This window comes from Hyperolius riggenbachi, chromosome 5 (genome assembly GCF_040937935.1).
Source record: "Hyperolius riggenbachi isolate aHypRig1 chromosome 5, aHypRig1.pri, whole genome shotgun sequence".
Taxonomy (NCBI): domain Eukaryota; kingdom Metazoa; phylum Chordata; class Amphibia; order Anura; family Hyperoliidae; genus Hyperolius; species Hyperolius riggenbachi.
Window position 1 is genome coordinate 6,203,130 of NC_090650.1, and position 26,213 is coordinate 6,229,342.

The 26,213-nt window shown below is 46.3% G+C and overlaps 1 protein-coding gene across 2 annotated transcripts in view; it reads right to left on the reverse strand.

The window, feature by feature from the left end:
* SLC25A13 (solute carrier family 25 member 13) overlaps positions 1-26,213 on the reverse strand; it is a 184,125-nt gene that overhangs the window by 109,177 nt on the left and 48,735 nt on the right. For both annotated transcript variants that reach the window (XM_068235062.1, XM_068235061.1), the window contains 2 exons: positions 7,306-7,421; positions 248-387 (listed from right to left, as the gene is read on the reverse strand). In XM_068235062.1, the coding sequence (XP_068091163.1) occupies positions 248-387; positions 7,306-7,421 (256 nt within the window). The remainder of the gene's footprint in view (positions 1-247; positions 388-7,305; positions 7,422-26,213) is intronic.

Below are 26,213 nucleotides of genomic sequence, written 5' to 3' on the forward strand. Positions count from 1 at the left end.
TTCTCTTTTTGGAATCAATGCACTTACAAACTGCAGCCACTAGGGGCACTCAGTAGACCAGCGGTGTTAGTCTTGCCCAAGACCTACTTACTAAACAGCGCTGGCATAAGGAAAAATGAAGGTTTCCCTGGTCTCCTGTGTTAGAGGCAGAGCCCTTAACCAGTACACTATCTAGCCACATATGTTCCATGCTATATAAATGTCTGACAACCTGCCAGGCACAGTAGATGTACGTTTCGGCACTCACCAGTAAGAACTGCGTGAATTCGGCATATGGTAAGAGCCTCTTGCGTTCCTTGCCGAAGTGCAGCTGGATGAACTCGCAGTCCCAGTTGAAGGGGATTCGCTGGTGGATGGTGGTCTGGCCAAACACTTGCTTCACATCCTCTGCAAACAACAACACAAAAAGGCACGTCACTCCCGCTTACTGCAAAAACTACAGCCAATAACACCTGAAACCATCATTCATGATTCATCCGGGTGACAGTCTTCTGACACTGGGGATCTACTCCTCTCAGTCACCTGCTATTATGTGTCCAGCTCTCAGAGGGACGCCTCCCGTCTCTCCTCCACTTCCTCTCTCCATGGGGCACAACGAGCAGCTCAGCCTGTCTAGTGGTCATGGCTAAACTGTCACCTTAAATGGTCATGGAAAATTGGCCCTCAGTGTGCATGTAGCTTACTTCTAGTTAGCCTGTATTGTGTATGTAATGAAGTGCTAAGAATTATCTGTACAGGGACCACAGAGGAGCGTACATATGAAAAAGCCACCGGGAGATTTGGGCGCAGGATACAGCCAATATTATTATTATTATTTAGTATTTATATAGCGCCGACATATTAAGCAGCGCTGTACAATGTATATATATCTTGTCACTAACTGTCCCTCAAAGGAGCTCACAATCTAATCCCTACCATTGCCATATGTCTATATTGTGTAGTGTAAGTACTGTAGTCTAGGGCCAATTTTTAGGGGGAGCCAATTAACTTATCTGTATGTTTTTTTAGGAATGTGGGAGGAAACCGGAGTGCCCGGAGGAAACCCACGCAGACACGGAGAGAACATACAAACTCTTTGCAGATAGTGCCCTGGCTGGGATTCGAACCAGGGACCCAGCGCTGCAAGGCGAGAGAGCTAACCACTACGCCACCGTGCTGCCAATATACGGCTTATCCTGCTGCTGCACAAGTCCCGGCGACAATAATTACTATTCCCCTCCAGGTCCACATGGATGGTGGGAAATTATGTAATTCGGCTTCCAGCTATTGCTGGCGGACACATTTCAGGGTTTTGAAAAGTTACTTCAGCTCCGTCTTCTGACGGCGCCGAAGTTACTCACTGTGTCCCGCTACAGCTGTAATTCCAATTACGGTCTATGGTGGCGCCGGCTGCGCCCAAATCTCCTGCGCTGGTTTCCTAGTGTCCTTACAGGGAAGCCTTTACAAAGGAGAATGAGAGAAGGAACATTTTACAAGCACTGCATTTAATTCACTATCCATATTGCACACAATCACATGTCACAGACTCTCTCTCTGAAATGCTCTAACAAAAAATCCAGAAACTCCGCCTCCGAGGAGACTGCCTGTATGCAGCATGTGTCCAGCGCCCTCTGCAAGGCAGCCACTAATGATACAATTTGCTGAACAATCGGTTACCAATGATTCTTAATTTCTGATCATTCATATGATCATTTGTGACCAATAAAGGACAAAAATCTAACCAATCCCATCAGATTGACGGGATGGATCTGAAAATTCGAGCAATTTCATGGTGATCAGATTGGTTGGGAGATTTTTTTTCTATTAGTGGCCACAAACTATAATTTCCAATCGTTCATACGAAGAGTCATTCGTAAACGATTGTTTAGCAAATTGTATCGTTTGTGGCCGCCTATACACACACACAAACACACTGTATGTATACACACACACACACACACACACTGTATACACACACACACAAACACACACACTGTACACACACACACTGTACACACACACACTGTATACACACACACACACACTGTATACACACACACACAAACACACACATTTCAGACAGAATCTCAGCAGTATGTACTATAAACTGTAAGCGTTTCTGTAAGACAGCAAACATATGCTAGACCTGTAGCCAGTTTCCATCGATCGAGCAGAATGGAACATAATCTATTCTACCCGAAGCCGATAAAATGATCAAATCAATTGGCTGATTGTACAGGAAAATCCAGTAATGTATGGGCTCATTTAGAACTGTAACCTGTGTGACTAAACAATTAGCGGACCAGTCATACTGTGCTTCAGCCTCCGCATCCTCAAACCTCCGGCTCCAACAGAAAACTGATCTCACTAAAACTGGGATTACGCTTTAACGGGGAACTGAAGTGAGAGCGATCTGCTGGCTGCCATATTTATCTCCTTTTAAACAATACCAGTTGCCTGGCTGTCCTGTTGATCTATTTGGCTACAATAGTGTCTGAATTACACCAGAAACAAGCATACTGCTAATCTTGTCAGATCTGACAATATCCGAAACACCTGATCTGCTGCATGCTTGTTCAGGGGCTATAGCTAATAGTATTAGAGGCAGAGGATCAGCAGGGCTGCCAGGCAACTGGTATTGCTTAAAAGGAAATAAACATAGCAGCCTCCGTATCTCTCTGACTTCAGAGTCCCTTTAAGCACTAATCAGAAACACTTTCATGTACGGTAAGCTGCCCCTTAAAAAGAGACTGAAGCCTATTAAAATTCTTATTTTTACGTGCCATTTATGTGAAGCAATGTTAGCAGTGCTGATGCCGCATTCCCGCGACAGAACAAGGGCTTTATACCCCACAAATGCCCGGGGCAAAAATTGGGAAACGCTTCCTGGTAGAGGCAGAGCTCTGTGCTGTCGTTCTGCCTCTACTGGAGTCAATCTCCGCCTTTCACCGCCTCTCTCTTCTTACACTGAGAGGGGCGGGAGAGGCGGAGATCAGTAAATATCCAGAGCTACAGCCCAAAGCTCTGCCTCCCCAGGCAGTAAAATCCATGACCTGGAAAGTTGCGGACTTTTGCCCCGGGGATTTGGGGGTATAAAGCCGTCGTTCTGTCGCGGGGATGCTGCATTTCATTACATTAGCAAGAGCTTTTCAAATCACAAAGCTCTTAGAAAAAGCTCTTGTAGTGGGAACCAGTCCTAAGCCTCCAAGAAAAGAAAACCGCGGTTTAGTGTCAGATCCACTTCCCCTGGCTGCTGCGTTTGTGTAGCGATTCCGCAGTGTTTGCATTTTTAAAAAAAAACAACACATTTCCATTCACTTAAATGAGAATCGCAGCAAAATCGCCGCACTAAAACCACAGCAATTTTGGCACGGTTTTCCAAAACAGCTGCAAAATAGAGTGCGGTGATTTTGCCAATATTCTCAATAAAATGAGTGGAAATGTGTTCAAAACGCGAATGCAACCAGAAGATATTGGACCTTCCTCTACAACCTTTAATCAATGTAGTAGAACCACGAATGAATAAATAAAAAATGATTATCGAGGGCAAATCATAAAAGAATGACTGATCTTGATGCAGAGTTCTGAAAATCGTTACCGGGACAGAATAAGCCCAAAGATCCGCAGACAAGTACTTACCAAAGAAATAAAGGTGTAATTTTCCCGCTTAGCTTAAACCGACGGTTACCAGGGCAACCAGTACAATAAAGACACTTTTTCATAACAAATATTCATATTCAACAATGCGGCTCTATCAAGCGGTTTGATATTTTCATACAGGTCACAACAATGGGAAATTCTGACAAAAGGGTTTTTTACTCCGCTCAATGCCAAAATTAATCATCAGTCTGGAAACTTTGGGGAGAAGTGTAGGCAACTTTACAAAGGGGTTTAAAAAAGGCAGCTCTACGTTAAAAAATACAAAACATGCAGTTAATGGGATCGTCTCGTCTTAAAAACTTTTTAAACATAGGTTATTAAAAAGTTTTCATTGTTAAACTTTTCCCTGGCCAGGAAGAGGCGGGCTACGACCTGGCCAGTAAGAGGCGGGCTTTGCACGCTATGCCCCGGCCAGCAAGAGGCGGGCTATTCCCCGGCCAGCAAGAGGCGGGCTATTCCCCGGCCAGCAAGAGGCGGGCTATTCCCCCGGCCAGCAAGAGGCGGGCTATTCCCCCGGCCAGCAAGAGGAGGGCTATTCCCCGGCCAGCAAGAGGCGGGCTTTGCACGCTATGCCCCGGCCAGCAAGAGGCGGGCTGTTCCCCGGCCAGCAAGAGGCGGGCTATCCCCCGGCCAGGAAGAGGCGGGCTATCTCCCGGCCAGGAAGAGGCGGGCTATCTCCCGGCCAGGAAGAGGCGGGCTATCTCCCGGCCAGCAAGAGGCGGGCTATTTCCCGGCCAGAAAGAGGCGGGCTATTTCCCGGCCAGCAAGAGGCGGGCTATTTCCCGGCCAGCAAGAGGCGGGCTATTTCCCGGCCAGCAAGAGGCGGGCTATTTCCCGGCCAGCAAGAGGCGGGCTATTCCCCGGCCAGCAAGAGGCGGGCTATTCCCCGGCCAGCAAGAGGCGGGCTATTCCCCGGCCAGGAAGAGGCGGGCTATTCCCCGGCCAGGAAGAGGCGGGCTATTCCCCGGCCAGGAAGAGGCGGGCTATTCCCCGGCCAGGAAGAGGCGGGCTATTCCCCGGCCAGGAAGAGGCGGGCTATTCCCCGGCCAGGAAGAGGCGGGCTATTCCCCGGCCAGGAAGAGGCGGGCTATTCCCCGGCCAGGAAGAGGCGGGCTATTCCCCGGCCAGGAAGAGGCGGGCTATTCCCCGGCCAGGAAGAGGCGGGCTATTCCCCGGCCAGGAAGAGGCGGGCTATCCCCCGGCCAGGAAGAGGCGGGCTATTTCCCGGCCAGGAAGAGGCGGGCTATTCCCCGGCCAGGAAAAGGCGGGCTATTCCCCGGCCAGGAAAAGGCGGGCTATTCCCCGGCCAGGAAGAGGCGGGCTATTCCCCGGCCAGGAAGAGGTGGATGAATTTTCTGGTGATCAGTGCCAGTTGTGCTTTGTGTAGTTCTGTCACCCTCTTTTATTCAATTATAGTGATGCCATTTTACTCTGCATTACGTTGCATTCAATTTTAATTTTGCAATGTATGGTCTTTTTACACTTAATGTGGTGGACGATCACACCGCACCACAGCTGGAAAGTCGCACCATGTGCTACAGCTGTGGTGCAGAGAAAAACAAGCAAACAAAAAGACAGCGAAGGCTGTCCTGCTGATCCTCTACCTCCAATACTTTAGGCCATAGCCCTTAAACAAGCATGCAGATCAGATGTCTATGACAAATGTGACGAGCTTAGCTGCATGCTTGTTTCAGGTGTGTGATTTCACACTACTACAGCCAAAGAGATCAGCAGGGCTGCCAGGCAACTGGTATTGTTTACAAGGAAATAAATGTCAGCCACCTCCTGTCTCACACCTCGGGTTCCTTTTAACTGGACGATGGTGGTGGGTCCAATGTAGAGGCTTAAATCCACTGAAGCTCCTCACTATTATAGACGGGTGGGGTGTTTAGTGCCAGCTAAGCCAGTCACCCCCCCCCCCCCCCCCCCCCGTACCTCAATGGCTGGAAGCTCGGCTGCAGTCCACTCCCCCACATGGTATTATATTTACCCCTGAGGCAGAGACGCTAGTCACATGACTGCACGGATGATGATATTTAAAGAAGCCCTGTAGTGAGATACCAGAATGCAGTAAAGAGGCCCTGTAGTGACATATAGCAGAATGCAGTAAAGAGTCCCTGTAGTGACATATAGCAGAATGCAGTAAAGAGGTCCTGTAGTGACATTGAGCGGAATGCAGTAAAGAGGCCCTGTAGTGACATATAGCAGAATGCAGTAAAGAGGCCCTGTAGTGACATATAGCAGAATGCAGTAAAGAGGCCCTGTAGTGACATATAGCAGAATGCAGTAAAGATGCCCTGTAGTGACATATAGCAGAATGCATTGAAGAGGTCCTGTAGTGACATATAGCAGAATGCAGTAAAGATGCCCTGTAGTGACATATAGCAGAATGCATTGAAGAGGTCCTGTAGTGACATATAGCAGAATGCAGTAAAGAGGCTCTGTGGTGGCATATAGCAGAGTGCAGTAAAGAGGCCCTGTAGTGACATATAGCAGAATGCTGTACAGAGGCCCTGTAGTGACATATAGCAGAATGCAGTAAAGAGGCCCTGTAGTGACATATAGCAGAATGCAGTAAAGAGTGCAGTGAATGATTCAGGATACTCACTTTACAGTCATTTTCGTGGTTTCAGCATCAAAAACTCACTATATCTACCTGAATATTGTTATGTAGTCCCACCCTCCCAGTGATTGTCATTGTAATTGCGATTAGGGCTGATCACAGGACATGCAGCTTTCTGGGCAAAGGATATGAGTGCAGCAACATAGTTTTCGAATCACTTTTCCAAGTGATTTTGCAGTTTTTTTGGGTCCTAATTTTTTAGTTTTTTTCAATAAACGTTAATATACTCACTGGGTGTCCCAATGTCTGCCTTCCATCCGTAGCCCCGCCCCCTGGCAGAAGAGGTCACAGGCACTTCTCTGATTGGAGCTAGAGGAGCACCTATGACCTGGTCTGCTGGGGGGCGGGACTAAGAGTGGAAGCCGGAGATTGAGACACATGGTAAGTATAATAAGCTTTATTCACACAGGAAAAACCTGCAAAATCGGAAGCCCTGTACGGTTTACTGTACAACACTTCAAACGACGGAGGTCACAGTTGCCCTGGGAATCGCTGCACAAAGCATTATTTCAAAGCGATGCAGCGATCCCTAGTCGGTCCTCGGCCTTCACCCCTTGGCGGTCTGATTCTCTCCGGATTTTATGGTCTAAAAGAATTGCAATTTTGTAGCATGCAGATATCACACCGCAGAGAGATCTGCAGCAGCCCCAGCGCTCACTCACCTCCCTGGGATCCTGCAGTTCTCCCTCCGTCCTCTGGGTGGCGCTGTAATCCTATAGTGGGATTGCCTGCTATTGTCATGACGACAGACGGCGATCTTACCAGGAGGAAGCAGAGCCTCGGAGAAGCGGAGGAAGAATAGCGGCCGACGCCGGGATCCCCCGGGAGGTGAGTAAAGACGCCTGCATTGCGCATTGCTCTGCACAGCACTTCCGCAGCTAACACTAGTTCAGCTCGGGATAACTGCTCCTAGCTTGTTTTTCCACCCCGAGGCGGACTCGTGATTACCTCTAAGGAGGTTAATAAGCAAATCACAGAGAGGTAAAGAGAAAAGAAGATGAAAATAAACATCAGCAAGAAGAGTAATTGTGACTCTTTCTCACCGAACGTTACTTCTCCCTTCCCGGTTTTGTCAAAGAGTTGGAAAGCCACCATGAACAAGGCATCCGGGGCGCACAGCACCGACTCAAAGGCCACAAACTCCTGGAAGGAAATCAACCTGAAAGAGAGAAAACACCGGCGTGTGTCAGTATAGAGTTCAGTTACAGCACATCATGTATACAGTGTACGCTACAAAAACTACGGAGGCAAGGAGCTCACGTTTGTTTTTTTAAAACGGACCTGAACTCAGAACTTCCTATCTGCTCTAAAAGATAAACAGCAGCATAGTAACATTTAAAGAAAAACATTTCCTTGATTGCAGGTGATACAAATTCTGCAATAAACCTGCAGTTTGTCTACTATAGGCTTTCATGGAAGCAGACATAGGGTTAAACAGCCTGTATTTACCAATTAACTGCTCTGCCATGGCAGTCAGCTGACACACCTGATAGATCGAATTACAACTAGTGATTAGTCACAGATGAGGGGGAATTAGACAGGCTAAACTCTCTAAATACATACAGGGTGCATTTCTCTACGTTTTCCTTTTGTCCTGTGCAAGAGTTCAGCTCCATTTTAAATCACTTAAAGAGGAACTCCAGTGAAAATAAGGTAATGGAAAAAAATGCTTCACTTTTACAATAATTATGTATAAATGATTTAGTCAGTGTTTGCCCATTGTAAAATCTTTCCTCTCCCTGATTTATATTCTGACATTTATCACATGGTGACATTTTTACTGCTGGCAGGTGATGTCAGTGGAAGAAGATGCTGCTTGCTTTTTTGGCAGTTAGAAACAGCTGTAAACAGCTTTTATTTCCCACAATGCAACAAGGCTCCCACAGTGTGATGTCAGCACCATGGTCCTGACATCACACTGTGGGAGGGGTTTCACCACAATATCAGTCATACAGCGCCCCCTGATGGTCTGTTTGTGAAAAGGAATAGATTTCTCATGTAAAAGGGGTATCAGCTACTGATTGGGATGAAGTTCAGTTCTTGGTCGGAGTTCCTCTTTAAGGACTGCTGTAATGCTTTATCGTGTGGTAGATGCCCCTGTGGCTTTCATTCATCAGGTCAGACTTCCCAGTCACAGACATCTCTTCTATAAATACACACAGCAAACACCTCACAACTCTCTTCAGAAGATGAAATCCTGCAGCAAATATTGGAAATCCCTGAACTAGCGAAGTCACAATACAACACGCGTGAACGCACGCCGCTTATGTCAATATTAGGCTTAGAGACGCTTCACTAAACCTCATTATGTTCTGCTGAATTTATCTGTTCTGTTTGCCAAAGCAAATATGGCTGGGCTACTTAAACATGGCCGCCGCGATGAGACAGTCAGGACTGAAGAGAGACTCTCTAACTTCATAAAGGTCATAAAGTCTTCAAGCGAGACTCGAACGTCCTCGGGCGAGAAGATCAGGTTCCCCTAATGACATTAATTTACGGAAGCACTGAAGTCGCCTATTTCACAATTGTACATTTTTTACTTAAAGGATACCCGAAGTGACATGCGACATGATGAGATAGACATGTGTATGTACAGTGCCTAACACACTAATAACTATGCTGTGTTCCTTTTTTTCTTGCTCTGCCTGAAAGAGTTAAATATCAGGTATGTAAGTGGCTGACTCAGTCCTGACTCAGACAGGAAGTGACTACAGTGTGACCCTCACTGATAAGAAATTCCCCTTTTTATCTCTTTCTTGCTCTCAGAAGCCATTTTCTGCTAGGAGACGGTTTTATAGTTGGAATTTCTTATCTGTGAGGGTCACACTGTAGTCACTTCCTGTCTGAGTCAGGGCTGAGTCAGCCACTTACATACCTGATGTTTAACTCTTTCAGGCAGAGAAAGAAAAAAAGTAACACAGCATAGTTATTTGTGTACTAGGCACTGTACATACCCATGTCTATCTCATCACGTCAATTCGGGTATCCTTTAACGATTGTATTGTCAATTAGATTATTCAGACTGTATTACATGAAAACAGAGAAGTTGCTGAGCCCGTATAAATTCAGAAAAAAATTGCATTATCGATTTTTTCTTGCAGTATCGATTATCGATTGTTTCTGATCGTTCAGGTGTGCTGGACTTTTTCATAGATTCGACTGCAGCTGGTTTCGATATTGGGAATGGTTTGGATTATTTAATGATGTGAATCAATTAAATAAGGTCTTTTCTTTTTAACTGACGGATCCTATTGAAAATATAATTTGTTAAAAATTGCACTTTTCCAGGGCGCAAAGATTCAAAAGTTTCCAATTTATGATACGTCATAAACGTGCCCCAAGCTTTTCCAAACCAACAACATTTCTTCTTTTGGGCGGAATTCAGATAACCTCTAGTCTGGACGTGTTGATTAGATGGTGATGAGCAGCAGCACGCTTGTGTCATCACGCTTGTGTCATCAGCTGCATGGCCAAGCGCTATGTGAGGGTGGGGCAAAGAACCAATGGAGTGGTTGTGACATAACGCGGTGGGTGGAGTCAGTAGGGAAGACAATGCCGTCGGCCGGCAAATGGCTGAATCAATCCGCTCAGCTGATCACTGGATGAGGCATCGATGGGGAAGGGGGGGGGCAGACTACACACACTAGATTTTTGCCAGATGCAGTCATTATTGGCCGCCTTGGAAGAGTTTAATCTAGTTTTCAAGATATTTCCTTGCCACTGAGCATGTGATTAAACTGGAGGACTATTATATTCAGGAGAATAGCAAGAGCCCAGATTCCCATCACACAGCAGCCCTCAGCAGAGCTCACAATCTCTCCATCACAGCTCATGGCCATGTTAAAGGGGAACTGAAGTAAGAGGTATACGGAGGCTGCCATGTTTATTTCCTTTTAAGCAATACCAGTTGCCTGGCAGCCCTGCTGATCCTCTGCCTCTAATACTATGAGCCATAGCCCCTGAACAAGCATGCAGCAGATCAGGTGTTTCAGACTTTGAAGTCAGATCTGACAAGACTTGCTGCATGCTTGTTTCTGGCGTTATTCAGATACTACTGCAAAGAAATAGACCAGCAGGGCTGCCAGGCAACTGGTATTGATTAAAAGGAAATAAATATGGCAGCTTCCGTATACCTCTTACTTCAGTTCCCCTTTAACACCTGCGAAGGTGGCCCCGCCCCCGACCACCAATCACCGGCAGGGGATGATGCTCACAATGTTTACAGTGACTAAACGCCGAGGATTGGTCAAAAGAGAAGCAGTGAGTTCCAGCGCGCATGCAAATTTAATGCAAACCGTATTCACATTGGAATTGGGCCAATCAAACATAAGCATACGATTTGCATTACATTATGCATGCAAGCCATAATTCTTAGCATCTGGCCATCTTTACTAAACACACTTTGTTTAGGAAATGGCAGTGATAGGACCTGCTCAGGGACTGGAGAGCAATGGGGCAGAATGCACGCTGTGTGATCGGGGCGGACGGATAATTATACTTACATCAGTACAGTTAGCATTAAGTAAAAACAAACTCGAGTATGAAATGAATGACTTTTTTTGTATTGCAAATCACATCGTTCCCATTTTCTGCATGCACTTTTTCATTTTGGAAATGCAATTTTGTGACATGTTATATGATGTGTAATACTGCCACAAAAGATCAGAAATGATACATGCTCACAGCATGCACACACTTAGATGTGCAGTTTTTTGTTTTTCTTCCACACAAACCAAATTTAAAGAGAAAAGTACCTTCACTGAGTGACAACCATGACAAACGCCATAGAGAAGGTTGAGAAAGTAGTACAAATTTGATTTAGCTCAAAATACACGAAATGACATTAAAAACAATTTACAAAGATCCCCAAATGTCGGCTGTAGCCAAACATCCGGTGTTACCACATATAATTATATTGTATTTGGATATATTGTACCAAACTACATACGAGGTTAGTAAAGAAGTTGGTGATATCGTTATACAAATGTGCTGTGAAACAATTTATAGGTACGTTCATACAGAGAAACTGCACTATGCTGGTGTAAAAAAACGTAAAAAAATTGTGCAAAAATATAAAAATGTGCAAAAAATGCATAAAATTGCAAAAGGTTGCATAGGAAGAACACCGGAACCCTGAAAAAGTATGTGTATACCAAGTACACAAGGATAGTACACACAGCATAGTATGTGCATCCAGGCATAGAGCTAACACGTGATTAATACTGCATAGTGATTGCATGACATATATGACACAGTGTATGCGTTAGCAGATTACATGTAAAAAGAAACCAAGTACATCAGAAAGGTGAGGCTTACCAAAGCGATGAGAAGAGAGGAAACCAGGACTGGGGAGCTGTGCTCTGGTAAGCCTTTCTGATGTACTTGATTTCTATATACCGGTATGTACTACTTTCTCAACCTTATCTATGGCGTTTGTCATGGTTGTCACTCAGTGAGGGTACTTTTCTCTTTAAATTTGGTTTCAGTCATGCTATTTACCCTATAGTTGAAATATATATAAAATATATAATGGTATCACTGCTCATTACTAGGGTTGTTTTCTTCCACACAAAGACTGCAAAGCGATTGCAAAATCTTCTACAGCTGCTTGGCCGCGCGCAACCACCCCCCGTTGTGGCGCAGAACACTCCTGGGCCATGCATGCACAGAGGAGCACAAGTGGCCAGATTAATGGAGGGATTAGAAGACAACAGAGCGGCCGGAGGGGACAGCCAGGGAACCCAGGCACCTCATGGGGCTAGAGGCAACCCTAAGTATAAATATAGCAATTATCTTCATCTCAGATGCACTTTAAAGGAAGACAGAGGTAAAAAACTGAGAAACAATTGTTACACGCCCCCTACTGACCAGACTGCTTAAAGCCTCCCAATCTTTTTCAGCCCACAGACCATCCAATTTCGTGGATGCAATTGATGGGGTATCTGCGTTTTTTGTTTGTTTTTTGTTTTCTTTTTAAAAGCTAAAAAGTAGGTTTAATGTTACATCATATGAATAATAAAAGTCTTTCACACAGTCTTTCAGTGTCCCAGAACTAAAATATTCGAACTATTGACCTTTATCATCTTTCCCCTGAACTCAAAAGAATGTCTCTAATTCTTTATCAATGAGGGTTACGCTATAGTCCCTTGCAGACCTAAATGTTTGTAAACACTTCCAGGCAGAAACAGATTAGTTGTTCATAGTGGTTTACGTGCTTGCCACTGTACATGTCTGTCTCATCAAGTCACGTCACCTTCGGTACACTTTAAAGAAGAACTTCAGCCTAAACAAACATACTGTCATTAAGTTACATTAGTTATGTTAATTAAAATAGATAGGTAATATAATCTCTTACCCACCCTGTTTTAAAAGAACAGGCAAATGTTTGATTTCATGAGGGAAGCCATCTTTTTGGTTGAAAGGAGGTGACAGGGAGCATGAGACCGTTCCAACTGTCCTGTGTGCTGATCACCCCTCCCAGTTGCTAGGCAACGTGAACAACGACATAGGAAATCCCATCATGCTTTGCACAGCATCAGGGAAAAAAAGCCCGGGCAGTTTTCTTTGATGGGTGGAGCTTAGCTAAAAATTCAGCTAAAAATGAGGCTTGGGTAAGAAAAACAAAGTAAAAATGAGGCTTGGGTAAGAAAAACAAAGTAAAAATGAGGCTTGGGTAAGAAAAACAAAGTTTTGATGCTGTGAAACTGTTAAACACCAAGCCTTTTCAGTTCTGCGGAGTAGATTTTTTTGTCCGGAGGTTCACTTTAATATGTTTTTTTTTATATTGCAATATATTAGCTGGCAAAAGAAAGGAGCTGTGGGTCAGGAGGATCATTTTGTATATTTACAAAGTCAATATTCCTAAACCAAACTACCCGTCCCATAATCCTTCACTTCTACGAGTCCGCAGACTCTGCCGCCATTCATTCATAAACACGCTGTACTGATAGACCCATCTTGTGAAATACCAGGCCGGCGATCCGGCTAGGACACCACCGCGCTTCTAGAATTCAAAGCAGGGAAAAAAAACGCCATCAAATCGGTAAGAGAGCAAAGCCTGCAATCTATTATTAAATAAAGCAGAATATATTAATACGGCCTGTAATCAGATCAGCCGAGATCCGAAACAGCAGCAGCTGCATTTCAAATAACCCCATTTTTTCACAAGTTAATTAAACCGGCTATTTCCATCTTATTGTATTTCAGGCTGCCCAGATCAGGGCCGGCGGAGAGTGAATCACAACAGATTTACCGGGCGATAGCTGTGACGTCCTCATTTAGCCAAATTACCACGCCGGCACAATGAAGTGAGCGAGCTGCGATTTAACACAGCCAATTACACCGCTCGTTTCTTTATGTGTACAGAGGCAGAAGTAATGCAAAGCACACAGCCTCCCCCCCCCCCCCACCCCAATGATCCGGCCTCGACGGAGGGCAGTCGCCCTGGCAACACGCTCTTTTCGGGATTAAAGCTAGGCCCCTGATTGCCTGTCATTACATGTCATTAAATAAAATTTAAATATGAACTTCAGCATACTACTTCATAAAAGAAGAAAACCTCAGAGCCTTTTCATGTGCAGAGAACAGGTGCTCCGAGGAGGACGGCGGGCCTAATATCCGCTCTCCACAATAATGGTGCCGTCAGGTGCTGCGCGCTTTATTCTCCGGGAAGCACAACAAGAACGGGGATACTTTGATGCAGAATTCGGCAAACAAGAGCCCAGCGTGCGATCGGCGCTGATTATAGGGCCGCTCCTACCTCTACGGCTCAGAACATACACATTACTACAGCCGCAGATCTCGCATGTGTCGTGTTCTCATCACTAGGCGTTCTTTGTGGCGATCAGAACACGCAGGTGAACATGGCGGCACCGGTAATGACGTTACACATCTTCTGAGCCTTCTGAAACATTCAGGAGCTCTGAAGAGCTGAGGAGAAAGCTTTCCCATCAGATCTCTGACCAATTCCTGGGAAAATATTGATAAATACTGTTTGCTTTGGGTCTGATGTCGTTTTTCGTCGCTTTCCTCTGAATTTGATTTGTTTCCTGTGCTGGGTATGGAGCGAATCATAAATTGTGCCCGCCCCTTTCTGCATCGCTCGGCTGCTCCCATTGGCCAGCCGCCACAGTCTCTCTAGTCATGTGATGCCAGGGCCTGGTGTGTGGGGAGTATATGTACTTGTTGCCCATAGCAACTGGTTACATATTGTGTTCCGCTGGAGGAAGGCGAGTCCAGGGCACAGACTCCACATGTGGCCATGTACTTCTATGCCAGATTAACCCTTTGCAATCTTATGTTGGGAATACAAGTTACGTTTTTTGCGTTCAATTCGGCGCGCGATCTATTAGCCATTCGATTTTCTGCTCGATTCTCTTATCTCCCACTCGTTTTTTTCTTATCTGTTTTCCATTCACTTTTATGAGAAATCGAGCGGAACATCGGACATGTCGGAATTTTATCATCGAAGGCATCTATCGGAACGATTCTTACAACAAAGCATACCGTGTATTCCCAGCATTGGATTTCCCTGCCAGATAGAAAATTTCCAACATGATGGAAATTATCTATCTACCCATCTATCTGCAGAGCAATTGGGCATTGTTCTACCCAGCAGGAGATAACCAGAGGACAATGCACCAGAGATAGTGACCAGTCTCTACCAGTACTTTATGGCCCATACTCACGGGCACTTTTTGGCCTGTCGCCAGCACACGTGAGCGTGTGCGCAACAGGCCGGCGACAGCTCGTCACCAGGTCCCTCCGCGTACACACGGCGGAGGGACCTGGCAACTGATGCGGCAGAAGCTGTCGCTGTTGCTCCTCCCCCGCTGGAAGCCCAATGTATTACTTATCTTGTTGCTGTCACTAGTCCGCGTACTCACGCGGACTAGCGACAGTTGCGGCGGCGACTGTCGCCAGGCGATTGAGCGGTTCAATCGCCCAGCGACATCAGCGACGAGCGACAGTTCGGGGTGCGCGCCCGTGCAACGCCGCATACTCACGGGTGACCTGTCGCTGCAACATGCGCGCGCCGCGTGTTGCGGCGACATTTGTAGCCCGTGAGTATGGGCCATTACCGAAAATAATCTAATTACAGAAAATCTTAAGCCCCATCTACATGATACGATTCTTTGTGCGATTCAATTACGATTCGATTAAATCCGACATGTCCGATCGGGATTCGATTCAATTTGCCATTATTTTGCATTGGAAATCGAATTGAATCTCGATCGGACACGTCTGATTTAATCGAATCGTAAATAGAATCGTAATCGAATCGTACAAGAATCGTATTGTGTGGATTGGGCTTTACAGAAAATTGTATGGTGTGTACTAGGCATTAGATGTCAGAAACTGTTAAACATTAGCATTTTCCAGCATAGGTCAGACATAGGAAAAATAGCTGCTGCTAAGTTAGATCAAAGAGTGATTGGCTGGCCCCAACCGCAGTGCCACGTAATGTAAATATGACTTGTTGGCATTTAGGCTTGTCCTAGAGGCAGCGCTGCTGGATCTGGTCTGGACCAGAGTCTGGATGAAAGTCCAACACGTTGATCCGCTTTGTCCTCACGCTGTGCCACGCAATACCGTTATTACACCGGTACGCAGGTAGCAGTACAGCAAGCAAGCTGGTGCCAAGTCCGACCTTTTTTCCTGATGCCACGCCGCCTCCTCACTCTAGTGCGAGGAGGTAACGACCCCCTGGGCTCCCGCCGCTGCAGCATTTTTTACAGGAACAACAGGATGGCGCCAGGACCGCTCTGTGGCATCCAGAATAATCCCTCTCTATAGGTGCGTATCTTGCCTGTAGCCAGTTCCCTCACTTCAGGTGTGCTTTAAGGGCTAAAATTGAAGTGAAGACTGAGCTGAAATGTTGGCGTTAATGCTGGCAACACACAATACAATCCAATTGACAGGTAATCTGATAGGAAGCTGAATCATGAGTACATGTCCACACTGCTCCTGATTGATAAAGGGACTGATTTTCCAATGATAATTTCACAAAAATCGATCCCTTTATCACAGACAAACAGACAAACACAGAACATTTATATCGCGCTTTTCTCCTGGCGGACTCAAAGCGCCAGAGCTGCAGCCACTAGGGGCGCGCTCTATAGGCAGTAGCAGTGTTAGGGAGACTTGCCTAAGGTCTCCTACTGAATAGCTGCTGGCTTACTGAACAGGCAGAGCCGAGATTCGAACCCTGGTCTCCCATGTCAGAGGCAGAGCCCTTAACCATTACACTATCCAGCCACCACTTGATCGATCAGAAACAGATCACACGGGTTGAAAATAATAGTCTGATTCCCGTCGATCAGATCGGAGGTTGTATCGCCTGTTCCCAGCATTAGTCAGTCGTAAATTAATTGATCGTGATATTGATTAAACACAAATAGTATGGTAACTGAATAGAGTATGGCCAGCTGTGCTCTGAGAGTGTAAAGCTACATGCGGGGAGAATGTCTTGCATATCTCTGTCGGCCAAGGGATCGGGCGACACAACACTAAGGACCGCTGCACAGTCGCACCTGATGCTATGCAGGGGGAGAGAGGAGAATGTGCGGCAGATCGATTACCAGCAGGCGGGGGAGCTGCGAGAACAATGCGATCGCACAATCCTCAGGATACCCAGACGCGCTGCTCTGATGACAGTTTCTCCGCCACGGCGTTCGTTATCGTCCTCCACGGCCGAGTTCAGCACAGCGCGGGTTTGGTGAATGCAAATGATGTGCATAAAACTTGGGCAGCTGCTGCTCCAACTGAACAAATTTTTATCTGCCCGTGCATGGCTAGCTCCAAGCACCTCCCCCATCATCGCACATTTATAAGGCTTAGGGCCTGTACACACTGAAAATAGTTAAGCACAATCGCAGTACGATGTGATTGCGTTTTTAATCAAAATTCTACTTGTGATTTTTGTACATTTTCGATGCGATTGCAATTTTGCTGAAGCTCTTGTCCTGGTTTCCTGATGGTTTACGACCCAAAAAATGCAATGAAAGTGGCATGCGCTGCATTTTTTCATGCGTTTTTCAAACGCAGCACTTAAAGAGACACAGAAGCGGAAAAAATGATATAATGAATTGGTTGTGTAGTACGGATAATTACTAGAAGATTAGTAGCAAAGAAAATATTCTTATATTTTTATTTTCAGTTACCGTATATAGTGTTTTTTATAGCATTGCACCATTCTCTAATATTTGCAGTTTACACACTACTCAGAATTCTTAGGCTGCTTTCACAGTAAGACGTTACAGGCCCACGTTAGTGCAGCCTGTTACACAGCCTAACTCACAGCAATGTAACTGCAATGGGCTGTTCACAGTGCCCACGTTGCGTTACATTGTAACGATGCACGTCAATCTTGGAGCGCAGAATGCTATAGCGTTAGAGCGGCTTTGCCGCGTTAGCCTGCTTTGCACAGGCGCAGTGATTAGCCACATGGCTAATTAATATTCACTGCACTGTGCTGACGTCACTGGCGGGACCACAGGATGCGGAGTGTTCCGCTCACGTGGTCTCCACCAGCGCATGCGTACTATAGTACGCATCACGGACGCATCAAAGAGCAGCTTAACGCGGCTCTTTGCTAACGTCCTCTGCCACCACCACCACCATGCGTTGCGTTAGGTGCACGTTATGCGACCTTAACATAGCACCTAACGCAACGTCTTAGTGTGAAAGAAGCCTAAATGTTTTTAGAGCAGTCTTGTAACTTTTGACTTGTCCTTTGGAGATAAAAAGAAGATACAAATACTGACAGTTGAGATAACAAGCTTCAGAAGACAGAGCTCTCTGCGACTTTGAAAGTCGTGGAGCTCAATGGCTTTTTTTGCATAGATGACAAATGGAGATTCTTAACTCTTCCTGTGCTGGAAACAATATTAGACTTATGTCTCTGCTCCTAATGTTTTATTTCTTAGCTGTACTACACATTCAAATTATATTTTTTTTCTCTTCAGTGTCTCTTTAAGAAGCACAGCAGTCACTACAATCATACGCATTGCAGCACTGTGTACAGGTAGGTCATCGTGATTTTTCAAAAGACCTCACGATTTTAAAAACGCAATGCAGCCAGTGTGTACAGACCCTTACAGCACTATATACACTGAGCACAGCTGGATCTGTACGCTTCTCCTGAACTCCAGAGGAATGGGGCTTGGGAGAGATTCTGTGCAGAGTGTGCCTGGATGAGATGGGAATAAAGCAGCTGAAGTGTGGATAACAGCCGCGGGAGAGCTGCAGGGTTTCTGGGCTCTAATCACTGGCAGTTTACTGCCCGGGCAAATGACACCTCTTATACTGCTGACCCTGTAATCCCCTCATTAACCTCCAGCACATTACTGGCTCTGCACACTGCCTCTCCCGTGTCACTCCTAGCTGTATGTACAACAATAATAATATATAAAATGTGAGCAAAACGTACACTGAGCTGCAGAAACGCTCCCAAATAAGTTGTGTTGTCTTACTGTGTTTTGTAAAGCGCTGCGGACTATGTTGGCGCTATACAAATACAATACTAATAATAATAATAATAAGCTGTGCAGCAGCAGTGCCTTTCTCAAAGCTGGCCGTTTCCGCTGGTCGCATGCTACAGCGCATGCGCGACTCCGGCCTCCTTGGTGGTGCTCGCCTTGCCGGGAGTCTCCGGCTCGTGCACAGTTGCACTTTTTATCATGAGGGAGAGCAAATTTGTGAAGCTGGCACTACAATGGGCATAAATGTGTTACACAGATCTTTTCCCAGTCACGATGGCAGAGCGCTCTTGCTGCAAATAAGTACAGTGATTCATAAATATTCAAAAATAGAGAGAGGGCAACAGACACTGCTGCTGAATGCCATTTATTGCTTCTGTACAAAGGTTGCATGCAGCTGGTACAATCTGCCAAGTGAGATACACTCCGGAGGGGATCTCAAGCAGTGGGTACGGGCACAAAGTGCAGGTGCAGTGAAAGCACAGAAAGCTTCCATGCACAGGTGCAATCAGGAGCCACGAGGCCCCGGGCCACGGATTTGCAGTGCTTTTATTGCCCAAAGCTACTTGTCAGACCCAAAAACTCTTGCAAACCTGTTTCCTTCCTGTTTGTGATGCTGAGAGGGACACAAGGTGCATCCACTGACCGAATCCACAGACATCAGAGATGGCAGCTGGGCAGAACAGGGCCACAGACAGAGATGGCAGCTGGGCAGAACAGGGCCACAGACATCAGAGATGGCAGCTGGGCAGAACAGGGCCACAGACATCAGAGATGGCAGCTGGGCAGAACAGGGCCACAGACATCAGAGATGGCAGCTGGGCAGAACAGGGCTGCACACATGGCAGCCAAAGGGGGGGTCCGGTAATCCCCCACTGTTTGTACTTCAACCAATCACAAGTTTCCGTGGCTACCATGCAATTCAGAGCACAACGCTTTTCAGCTCCAGAGCAACGACAATGCAATTTTAATAGACCGATCTGGTTAAAATCACTTATCGAAAATAAATCATTTGCATTCAAATTAGTTTTTAAAACGCCAGAAACTTCTCTGAAAAAAATTGGTAAAAAAAATCGTTTTGCTGGTTCCCAGTACTAAAAAAGAGACTCAATATATCTGCAGATGAAATAACAACAACAAATAACATTTGTAAATCACTTTTCTCCTGTAGGACTCAGCGCATAAGCTTGTCTCAAACCAATAATTGGTTGATTGGTAAATCGTGGTACAGAGTAAGAATTCTAGGAGTTGGAAATACCAGGCAGGCTAAACAGGTGGCTTTTCAGTCTGGATATGAATAACTCCAGGGATGGGGCTGTCTTTACTGGGTGTGGTAGGGAGTTCCAAAGAGTAGGGGCAGCATGACAGAAGGCTCTGTCTCCAGAGGTTTTGAGGTGCACTCTGGGAGTGACCAAGTTTATGGCTCCTGCTGATCTGAGGTTGTGAGAGGTGTGGTGCAGCTTCAGCAAGTCCTTCATGTATCCAGGCCCCAGATTGTGCAGGGATTTGAATGTCAGCAGTCCAATCTTGAAGAGTATTCTCCATTCTACAGGTAGCCAGTGCAGTGAGCGAAGGATCGGTGTAATGTGACAGTGGCGAGGCTGGTTTGTTAGCAATCTGGCAGCAGCATTCTGCACTAATTGCAGTCGGTACAGGTCCTTTGTTTAGAATGCCAGCATAGACATACAATCCTACAGTACAAATTAAGCAAAGAAGCCAGAATAAAAAACTTATTATAGGACCTCCTTAACGTAATCATTCAAACTGAAAGAGAAAAGAATAAAGAGGAGAGTACGTGGAGACGGAGGCGCGTAAAATGTCAATACGTGGCGGCGTGGCATGGCAATACGTGGCGGCGTGGAATGGCAATACGTGGCGGCGTGGAATGGCAATACGTGGCGGCGTGGAATGGCAATACGTGGCGGCGTGGAATGGCAATACGTGGCGGCGTGGAATGGCAATACGTGGCGGCGTGGAATGGCAATACGTGGCGGCGTGGAATGGCAATACGTGGCGGCGTGGAATGGCAATACGTGGCGGCGTGGAATGGCAATACGTGGCGGCGTGGAATGGCAATACGTGGCGGCGTGGAATGGCAATACGTGGCGGCGCACAATCACGCACAGAAATTCAATCATTTTACGCGCTGTAACTGTTTGGAGGCAGACTGATTGTATCTGATTCAGTAATGCAGCCAATACTCATCCGGCAAATGAGTCAGAGAAATCGCCAACATACGGGGGAGGCAAGTCTCTTCTGCCGGCCGTCATGTGACCGCGAGACGGGACAGTAATGGAAAGCCAGCGGCCCATGAGAAACGCATTGCATGGCTCACTAAAGGATTGACTGCACCTATATTTAGCAAGAAATTATCCTCATGTGCTCAGCCTGACAGTAATGATTATATAGAGAGTGTGGTAATCCGTACATGAGTTACTGGGGCTGCTGTATAACATGCCTGCTTGTCATGTCTGTCCTCTGGCAGCAGTAATGTCACTCCTCTGTATGTAAAGTCTTCTATAAGTGCAGGAGGGCATACTTATGGAATAGATGCCGGTAGACTTCGGCGCAGGATACAGCCAATATACGGCTTATCCTGCTCCTGCACAAGTCCCGACGGAGGTAATCACTATTCCCCTCCAGGTCCATGTGGATAGTGGGGGAATGATGTAATTTGGCTTCCAGCTATTGCTGCCGGCCGAATTATTATGACAAGACAAGACAAATAACATTTATATTGCGCTTTTCTCCTTGGGGACTCAAAGCGCCAGAGCAGAGCAGTAGCCACTAGGGCGCGCTCTATTGGCAGTAGCAGTGTAAGGGAGACTTGCCAAAGGTCTCCTACTGAATAGGTGCTGGCTTACTGAACAGGCAGAGCCGAGATTCGAACCCAGGTCTCCCATGTCAGAGGCAGAGCCCTTAACCATTACACTATCCAGCCACCACTTTATCGCTCCGCATCATTTTAAGTGATTTTATGATAGGGCTGGTGATTTGTTTAGTCTCTGCATCTCAATAAAGACTTTATACATTGGAGTCCGGTGAGCGGCAGCAAGTTTTTGAATATACAAAAAGAGCCGAAATTCGAACCCTGGTCTCCTGTGTCAGAGGCAGAGCCCTTAACCATTACACCATCAGCCATTATGTTTTAAAAGCAACTTCAGCTCCGTCTTTTGACGGCTTCGAAGTTACTGACTGTGCCTGCTATGGCTGTAATACCTATTACAGCCTATGGTGGCGCCGGCTGCTCCCAAATCTAGAAGAAGGAGGAGGAGGAGGAGGAGGAGGAGGAGGAGGAAGAGGAGGAGGAAGAGGAGGAGCAAGAAGAGGAGGAGGAAGAAGAGGAGGAGGAAGAGGAGGCAGAGGAAGGAGGAGGAGGAAGAGGAGGAGGAAGAGGAAGACGAAGAGGAGGAAGAGGAGGAGGAAGAGGAAGACGAAGAGGAGGAAGATGCGGAAGAAGAAGAGGAAGAGTAGTAGAGTCCTTGGGCAAGACTCATTAGCATTAGCTCTAGAGTGGCCTAGTGAGAGTGCGCTGGTGGCTGCAGCTCTTACAGGACACCTGAAGTGAGAGGGATATGGAGGCTGCCACATTAATTTCCTGTTAAAAAAAATACCAGTTCCTGGCTGCCCTGCTGATCTTTTTGGCTGCAGCAGTGGCTGAATCACACACCTGAAAGAAGCATGCAGCTAATCCAGTCTGACTTCAGTCAGAGCAGCTGATCTGCATGCTTGTTCAGGGGCTGCGGCTAATAGTATTAAAGGCAGAGAATCAGCAGGGCAGCCAGGCAATCTGCATTGGTGAAAAATAAATAAATAAATATGGCAGCCTCCATATTCCTCTCACTTCATCACTTCAAGTGTGCTTTAAATCTAACAAGTAAAAAGTGCTATGCAGAACGTCAGCAGTATTATTATTAAGTGCTGGAAATATATGTTGGATTGTACAGCGTTTTCTTCAGGGGAAATAAGCATGAGCACGACTGCTGCATTCTATTGATACCTGTGATAGCCATTAAAAAGTGGAGCTGAACTCTTGCACAGGACAGAAGGAAAACACAGAGAAATGCACCCTGTGTGTATTTAGAGAGTTTAGCCTGTCTAATTCCCCCTCATTTGTGTCTAATCACTAGTTGTAATTTGATCTCCCCCCCACTCCCGTCACATGACTGCCATGGCAGAGATAGCAGATAAGCCCATTAGAAAGCACGGGCTGTAAACAATAGGCCTGCTTCCATGAATCAGGAAGTGGAAACAGTGCAGATTTGTTTTAGGATTTGTATCAGCTGTAACAAAGAAATGTTTTTTTTTGTTTAACCCCTTTATCCACCACTACAGTAGATATACGTCCTCTGTGACTTCATCTAAGCCACGAGTCAGTAGATATACGTCTTGTAGCAGAAGCAGCGCTGTGCAGGATTGGGCTTGCCCTGTGCACATTTCTGGCACTATCTAATACAGCACTAATTGGTGAACGGGAATATATGTTTCCTGAGCTAATGAGATTGATTTTTACCTCTGTAGCCTTATTTCAGAATCAAATATTTTCACCATAAATTGGGACAGGAACATAATCCATAAGTTTTGTGATAAGCGGTAAGAATAGCCAAACAAAATGTGTTTTTCATCTACAGTAGCACTTTTTATTTTCAAACTGGAATTGGTAAAACTGAGAAATGTGTTTTGTCAATTTTTTTCCTTGTTTTCCGATTAAAAGGCATAGAAAAGAACATTGTTTGAGGGAAAAAATGGCATACATTGAAAGCCTAGTTTGTCTTGAAAAAAACAATATATATTTAGTTTCTGTGCCATAAGTAGGGATAAAAGTTACTGTTTATTAACCTCCTTGGCGGTAATCCCGAGCTGAGCTAGGGGTATGCCGCCGGAGGTCGCCGCTCAGGCCCTGCTGGGCCGATTTACGTTCTGAAAAAAGCAGCACACGCAGCCGGCACTTTGCCAGCCGCGTGTGCTGCCCGATCGCCGCCGCTCCGCGGCGATCCGCCGCGTGCAGCGGCGAAAGAGGGTCCCCCCAGCCGCCCGAGCCCAGCCGGAACAAACAGTTCCGGCCGGCGCTAGGGGCTGGATCGGGCGGCTCTGACGTCAGGACGTCGACTGACGTCCATGACGTCACTCCGCTCGTCGCCATGGCGACGAGGAAAGCGAAACAAGATAGGCCGCTCATTGCGGCCTATCTTGTTACTTTCGATTGCCGGAGGCGATCGAAAGTACGCTTCCGGAGCGCCCTCTAGTGGGCTTTCATGCAGCCAACTTTCAGTTGGCTGCATGAAATATTTTTTTTTTAATTAAAAAAAAACCACATTGCAGCCTCCCTGGCAAAATAAATAAACCGCCAGGGAGGTTAAATAAGGACATAGCTAAACTGTCAAAACTGCTCTGGTCCATGAGTGGGAAACAAGGTCTGGATGCCAAGTGGTTAAAGGTTATGATGCTTTTGTGTATCTTTTAGAGCAGAGAGGGTGTTCTGATTTCAAGTCTGCTTTAAATTGTTTCATTACTGAAATTGAACGGTTCCTCTTTCAATAGGGCCCGATGACATCCAGAATCCTATTACTGACAGCACAGAGCTATAGTGCAGCCCTCGCTTGCCTTGCAGGGTTGAGCTTTGGGTCCCAGGTTCAGATCTTGGCCTGGACAGCAAGCCACTAGATAGGCAGCGCTTCCCTACACCTCTCCAACCCCAGGTAAGAGAAACTTTACTTTTTTACATACTTCAGGTTTCCTTTAAAGAGAAACTCCGACCAAGAATTGAACTTTATCCCAATCAGTAGCTGATACCCCCTTTTACATGAGAAATCTATTGCTTTTCACAAACAGACCATCAGGGGGCGCTGTATGACTGATATTGTGGTGAAACCCCTCCCACAGGAAACTCTGAGGACCGTGGTACTCCTGGCAGTTTCCTGTCTGTGAACCTTGCTGCATTGTGGGAAATAGCTGTTTACAGCTGTTTCCAACTGCCAAAAAAAGGAATGCAGAAGCGACATCACCTTCCAGCAGTAAAAATGTCACCATGTAATAAATGTCAGAATGTAAATCAGGGATTTAAAAGATATTACAACGGGCAAACACTGACTAAATCATTTATACATCATTATTGTAAAAATGGAGCACTTCTTTTATTACATTATTTTCACTGGAGTTCCTCTAAGTATCTGACTTATTTTTTCAGCTTTACACTCCTAGATTGCAGACATAGATTGAGGAATAGGTTCAGGAATACAGAGGTAAGGGGACAGACTAGGGCATTTGGTTGGGGGATGGTTTCGAATTCAGGACGTCAGCTGGGGGACCGGTGGTGTTCCTACGGCTGGGGGGGGGGGGGGGGGGGGGGGTTGGTGGGGATGGTTCTGTAGTGACGGACTGATGGAGAAGGTTAAAGTAGCGCCTGCTGGGGTAGGGGGTGGGGGGGGTGGGTTGTGCGTTATCCTGTGGGCCCCGGTCATCCGTCTAGAGCTGTGGGGGATTGTCCAGCAATGATGGGGGGTCTGCATAACGGTCTATGCACCATTTCAAGTTTATACTCTTCGCTATAAGATGTGCCAGATGGTCGTTAATTGTATAAAGGGGAACAGAGGCACCAAAAGAATAAAATCCACTAAAATTTTTAAAAACAAATAAAAAGAGGAGGTAGTGGTGGACTTACCTCCTCTAGCAGACAAAACAAACTGTCGATTTCAACAGTGACAAGTTTTATTTATACACTCCAAGAAATTGTGCAACGCGTTTCACAGGCGTAACCCTGCTTCATCAGGCAGTAAAAAAACGGAGTATAGAACAGCTGCAGATCAGTGTAACCCTAAGGGCTGGTTTACACGAACGCTTGGCAGCGTTTTAATTCATGCGTTTGTGACTTGTCGGCTAAATGCTCCCATTCAAGTGAATGGGAGCGTTTAGCACCACGCGATTACCGTCGATTGCACAAACGGGGCGTTCCAATCCCGCTTCGTTTCAGCCGGCCCTAGAAGCCGCATGCGGCGTCCAGAGTCGCCTAGCTGTCGCGGCTTGCGGGGACGAAAAATGTAAATCGCGACAGGAAGCCGACGATTGTCAGACCGCCGCTCCGCCGCCAAGCATCTGTGTGAACCTGCCCTAAGCGCCTCTGTCTAATGGTCATTAAGGTATGCAGACTGGCAATGCGCAAATCAAAATTGGAAGAAACCGCGCCCAAGTAGCCCAATTGCAAGTTGAACACAATTGTCATTAAAACTGCGCATAGTGAGCATTATGGGGTGCTGCTGGGAAAGAAGCAGATTTGCGTAAAGAATTAGAAGCTGTTCCAACTCTTTAAGCTGCCTCTCTAAGTTTCTCTCGCCCGCCATCGCCCCCGCCTATCCAGCGATACCACAGCCTGTACTGCCATTGTCACAGCGACAGAACCATAAATGTCACCTCTCACAGGAAGCCAGAAGCTGCCCTCCTAACAAGGTGACCAGAAAAGAGCCCCTTTCAGCAGA